This window comes from Syngnathus leptorhynchus, chromosome 12 (assembly GCF_054491065.1).
Source record: "Syngnathus leptorhynchus isolate UIUO chromosome 12, UIUO_Slep, whole genome shotgun sequence".
In the NCBI taxonomy this organism is placed as follows: Eukaryota; Metazoa; Chordata; class Actinopteri; order Syngnathiformes; family Syngnathidae; genus Syngnathus; species Syngnathus leptorhynchus.
Window position 1 is genome coordinate 10,908,596 of NC_141206.1, and position 4,609 is coordinate 10,913,204.

Consider the following 4,609-nt stretch of genomic DNA (forward strand, 5'->3'; position numbering starts at 1 on the left):
CCCCAGTTCCTCTTAGATTTAGCACAGTAACTTTATTTTCTTTATTTCTTTTTCCCCCCAAATGAACATAATAGTACATTGTTGACAATGTGATACAGAAAATGTAACAAACAAGTCTCAATAAATCCTAAAAACATAAATAAGAGAGGGTATAAAAAGAGCGGAGGGAGGGGGGTGCGCTGAGCGTAGTAACATGTTACTTACGTAGCTGACCCAGTAGCAAAGCTTGTAACTTGTTTCGGTATGTTTTCGCTCAAAACAATCCTGGTTTCCTACAGCAGAGCGTTGACCACTTTAAAACACGTAAGTTTTCTCACAGAGACTTCAAATCATGTTTTTTGCTTCATCGAATGTTTGCAAAATGAATGTACGTAATTGCAGACGAGTGTCGTTCACGTCAAGAGGACTCTTTACCTGCGGAGAACGCCCCTCTACAGACGAACTGATGGTAATTAAGACAATTGAAATGCTTTTTTTCCTCATTGGATTGTTTCTCTGATGTTACCTACCTCTTCACCAATACAAGATGGCAATGTCATGGTATCATGTCATTTCACGAACCTATAAAAGGTGGTAGATACTTCATGTTAATTCTCCAGTCAGGTGGCAGTCGTCCAGTTCGGTGGCAGTGACCGGAGAAGACACTTTTCTCAAATGGTTCCTGCTGCTCATCCCGGCTACCACCTTTGGCCTTGGTACCTGGCAGGTATGCGACCCCCCCCTCCCTTGCATGTCTTTGGAGCACCAAAAATCAATTGATTAAAATGTTAGAGTCCCAACGACTATTTATCGTGATCGCTTTTATTTGCATCAAGGTGAAGCGTCGGCAGTGGAAATTACAGCTGATTGACGAGCTGTCCAGACTGACCACGGCCGAGCCCATTCCGCTTCCCATCGAGTAAGAGCGCCACCCTTTGACGTTTGCGCTAACCGCGCTAACGTCTCCCCTCCGTAGCCCCTTGGAGCTGACGGGCCTGGAGTACAGGCGGGTGCGAGTACGCGGCCGCTACGAACACGACAAGGAGCTGTACGTCCTTCCGCGTTCGCCCGTCGACCCCGAGAAGGAGGCCAGGGAGGCGGGACGCTTGACGTCCAGCGGCGAGACGGGCGCAAACGTGGTCACGCCCTTTCGCTGCACGGACCTCGGGTAACGCAAATGCAACATTGAAGAACAGCAAACAAAAATAACCCCAATATAAAATATAATGTCTCAGCATCACCATTCTGGTGAACCGAGGCTACGTCCCCAGGCAGAAGATCAAACCGGAAAGCAGGATGAAGGGCCAGGTCAGCACCCTATGTTGTTTTTTGTTTTGACCCCTGGACTTTGGTCTAAGCCAATGTTTGCAGGTGGACGACGAGGTGGAGGTGGTCGGAGTGGTCCGTCTGACGGAGCCCCGCAAGCCCTTCATGCCTAAAAACGACCCCGACAGAAACCGATGGCATTCCCGCGACCTGGAAGCCATGTCGGACGCGACGGGAGCTCAAGCGATTTTCATCGATGCCGACTTTGGTAATGTCAAACAGAATGGAGCTTTGAGTCAATCCAACTACGGTTGAAGTGATTGAAAAAGGAAATGTGTTCCAGCCAGCACCATCCCTGGCGGCCCAGTCGGCGGCCAGACAAGGGTGACGCTTAGGAATGAGCACATGCAGTACATCATCACCTGGCAAGTCATGTTTGGTGTCACGTAATTTGATTATGGAGCTATAGAAGGCTAGCGTGTGCATCTTGTCTTCCAGGTACGGCCTGTGTGCGACCACCGCTTACATGTGGTACGCAAAGTTCATCAAGAAGATCAGAGTGTAGAATGCATCTGCAGAATTTGTTTTTTCTTTTTTGTAAATGATGTGATAAAATTGCTACCAAGCAAAACATTCTGCTGCTTATTTCTGGACTACATGTCACTCTAACTTTGCCGTCAATAAAGAATGCTAGCCTATTTTATTGGGTGAAATTGGGGGAAACCTCCACTAAGTCCAGTTGACGGAATGATGTCGCGTGATGTGACAATTCAGCCGTCAGCATAAACAAATGCCTCCCAAAAAAAAAAACAGCCAAGTTGGAACATAAATTTTCTATTTTTATTGCAAACAATTTTAACCGAGCTTGGTCGCCAACTCTTTGGCCTTTGCCTTCTCCAGCTTGGCGATGCGAGCGGTGGACTTGGGGCCCATAATGTTGCCTCCCCAGTGACGACGAATCTGCAAAAGCACAAAAAAAGGGCCACGTTTTGCATCAAATTGGATAAAGACGCGACAGCACTTCCACAATAAGTTTCCTTTTAATTACGGCGAGGGAACGCCGTTTAGGTCGAGTGGTCTCACCTCCTCGTATCTTTCGTTGTAGTTGGTCTTGATGGCTTCCACGAGCTTGGCGAGGGCACCTTTGTCCTCACTGGAAAGAAAAGCGGCACGCACGGGTGAGCAAGGTGGCGTGCGGGCGGGACGTTCCAAAGTTTTCTCCACACTCACGGGTTGGTCTGCGTGAAGGCCACCGAGGAGCACGTCTTCCTGTGTACCAGCTTGCCCAGGCGAGCCTTGCCCTTCACGATGCAGTAAGGCACGCCCATCTTGCGGCACAGGGCGGGCAGGAAGACCACCAACTAAGAGCGGGGGTGACAAAACGGCAGATTAGCGTGGCTCCCCCCCAAGCGCGCGACTCCGTGCGCCGCTCGCTGGGCTCAGGGTTAAAAAGCTCGTATGTTTGGATCCACACGTGATCATTCAGGTGAAGAAATTCAGACATCATCGCCGAGGGAAGGTCTCGCGAGGCAAACTTTGGCGCCCTTACCTCGATGGGGTCCACGTCGTGGGCGATGACCACCAGCTGGGCCTTCTTGCTCTCCACCAGAGACGTGACCGTGTTGACACCTGGCGGATAGCGGAGAGGTCACACCGGAACGCTCGACAATATTTTCAAAGGGCCGCTTAGGGCCGGGCCGGCGACGCTCAGGGTTAAAAAGCTCAAATAAAACATCAAGATGAGTTTCAGGTGAAGAAATTCAAGTCATCACTGCATTGGGGCCACTTGGACATTGGGGGCCGGGTTCACATGACACGGGTCCGCTCATTTCTGTTACCCCACCTATATACGTTCCCATCACGCTAGCGGACACAAATTGGACCGGGTCGCTTTTGCCGAGCAGACTGGACTCAACCCCCGTGTTCATGTGGACCAGGCCTCCGAGCAGAGCCGCGTTCCGTCGCTTACCGGCACGCAGGACGGGGGGCCTCTTGGTAGGAACGTCTCCTTTGCCGGCCGCCTTCTGCTCAGCGCGGGCCAGCAGCCTTCGCTTCTTCTCTTGCTTGGTCTCGGGCCTGTATTTGTGCGCCAGCTTGAAGAGCTGCGTGGCTGCAGGGTCAAGCGCACAAAAAGAGACGTTAACATTGGCCACGGCCGGGACCCGAAATTCGACGACGGGAGCTCGCTCGTACCCGTCTGTCGGTCCAGGGCCTGGGTGAACTGGTTGATGGCGGGCGGCACCTTCAGGCGTTTGTAGAGGATCGAGCGTTGCCTCTGCAGGCGGATGTAGCGAGGCCATTTCACAAAGCGCGTCAAGTCACGCTTGGGCTGAATATCCTGACCTGCGTCGTGACCACAATGAGAAAGGTTCTCAAGCGGGCCATTGAACACACCACGCTCAAAGGGCTTTTCAGTGCAATTTGCGCATCAGCGATCTTGGTGATAAAGATTGTCTTCAGTGATGGTAAGATAGCAAATATTCGAAATCATCATCTGCGCAGCATTTCACGATCTGGCAAAGGCTCGTCGGCCGACTCACCGATGCCAAAGTTCTTTGGCCTCTTCTCGAACAGGGGGTTGACTACTTTCTTGACCTCCTTCTTCTTGGCCACCACCGGGGCCGGTGCCACCTTCTTCCCCTTTGCCTTCTTTCCTTTAGGCTGTCACACAAAGACAATAAATAGGTCAGTTGGAATTCACGATTGTGGAAACGTGTTGCACTAACAATGCCCAAAGAATAAAAAGGTCAATTTTGCCCCAAAGGACGATCATAGACCGCTAGGACTGCAGCTCGAAGAGCCTCAAAAGTCTTCGGCTGAGAAAGAAGCGTCTCACCGGTCAAACGACTTAGCAGGCCTCGTTGTGCTATTCATTGGCAAGCCTCCGACGCAACGCAGTCGTCAAAATAAGCAGTTCAAACGCAACAAAAAAAAAAAAAAGTCAACGTACCGCTGATGAAAAAGTAATACACGTCAAAATGAAGCTTTTTCACCGCGTGTTAACATTAGCATTCAAGCTAGCGCTAGCACCGGTCATCACCGAGGATGCTTTCAAGTCCAACTGAAAAGCAAACAAATAGCGGCGAAAAATACCACCGTATAAACGTAAAACAAGCTCCGCGTAATATTGCGAGCAAGTAAATTGCATAAAACGTGACGATGAGACAAGGATGCAAGCAGATACTCCACCGCCAAGATTGTCTGAGAAAATGCCACCGTGCACTCACCATGTCGGTTGAGGCTAAAAGGAGGAGCGAGAGCTGCTGCGAAACGGAAGTACCGCGAGGCTTTGCTGCTGCCCTCCCTCGCCGCCCACCTGACCTGCTCTGCTCTGCTCTGCTCTCTACTGGCCGATCTGGAATCA

The 4,609-nt window shown here is 50.9% G+C and overlaps 2 protein-coding genes and 3 non-coding genes across 5 annotated transcripts; 1 reads left to right on the plus strand and 4 right to left on the minus strand.

Annotated features, from left to right (window-relative positions):
* Window positions 1-16: 16 nt before the first annotated feature.
* Window positions 17-1,997, plus strand: surf1 (SURF1 cytochrome c oxidase assembly factor). The gene is made up of 9 exons (XM_085926538.1): window positions 17-303; window positions 382-448; window positions 600-706; window positions 816-898; window positions 956-1,147; window positions 1,215-1,287; window positions 1,351-1,513; window positions 1,589-1,670; window positions 1,744-1,997. Exons 1-9 carry the CDS (start codon window positions 244-246, stop codon window positions 1,808-1,810), a joined length of 894 nt encoding a protein of 297 aa, XP_085782664.1. The 5' UTR covers window positions 17-243; the 3' UTR covers window positions 1,811-1,997.
* Window positions 1,998-2,063: 66 nt separating this feature from the next.
* Window positions 2,064-4,606, minus strand: rpl7a (ribosomal protein L7a). Its single transcript, XM_085926539.1, has 8 exons — window positions 4,473-4,606; window positions 3,786-3,906; window positions 3,439-3,588; window positions 3,215-3,355; window positions 2,795-2,874; window positions 2,476-2,606; window positions 2,329-2,398; window positions 2,064-2,205 (listed from the first exon to the last, which is right to left on the minus strand). Exons 1-8 carry the CDS (start codon window positions 4,473-4,475, stop codon window positions 2,101-2,103), a joined length of 801 nt encoding a protein of 266 aa, XP_085782665.1. The 5' UTR covers window positions 4,476-4,606; the 3' UTR covers window positions 2,064-2,100.
* LOC147048476 (small nucleolar RNA SNORD36) lies at window positions 2,680-2,757 on the minus strand. Its single transcript, XR_015067844.1, has one exon. It is a non-coding gene; the product is annotated as a small nucleolar RNA SNORD36 (small nucleolar RNA).
* LOC147048477 (small nucleolar RNA SNORD36) lies at window positions 2,948-3,022 on the minus strand. Its single transcript, XR_015067838.1, has one exon. It is a non-coding gene; the product is annotated as a small nucleolar RNA SNORD36 (small nucleolar RNA).
* LOC147048478 (small nucleolar RNA SNORD24) lies at window positions 3,670-3,744 on the minus strand. The gene has a single exon (XR_015067839.1). It is a non-coding gene; the product is annotated as a small nucleolar RNA SNORD24 (small nucleolar RNA).
* Window positions 4,607-4,609: the final 3 nt, after the last annotated feature.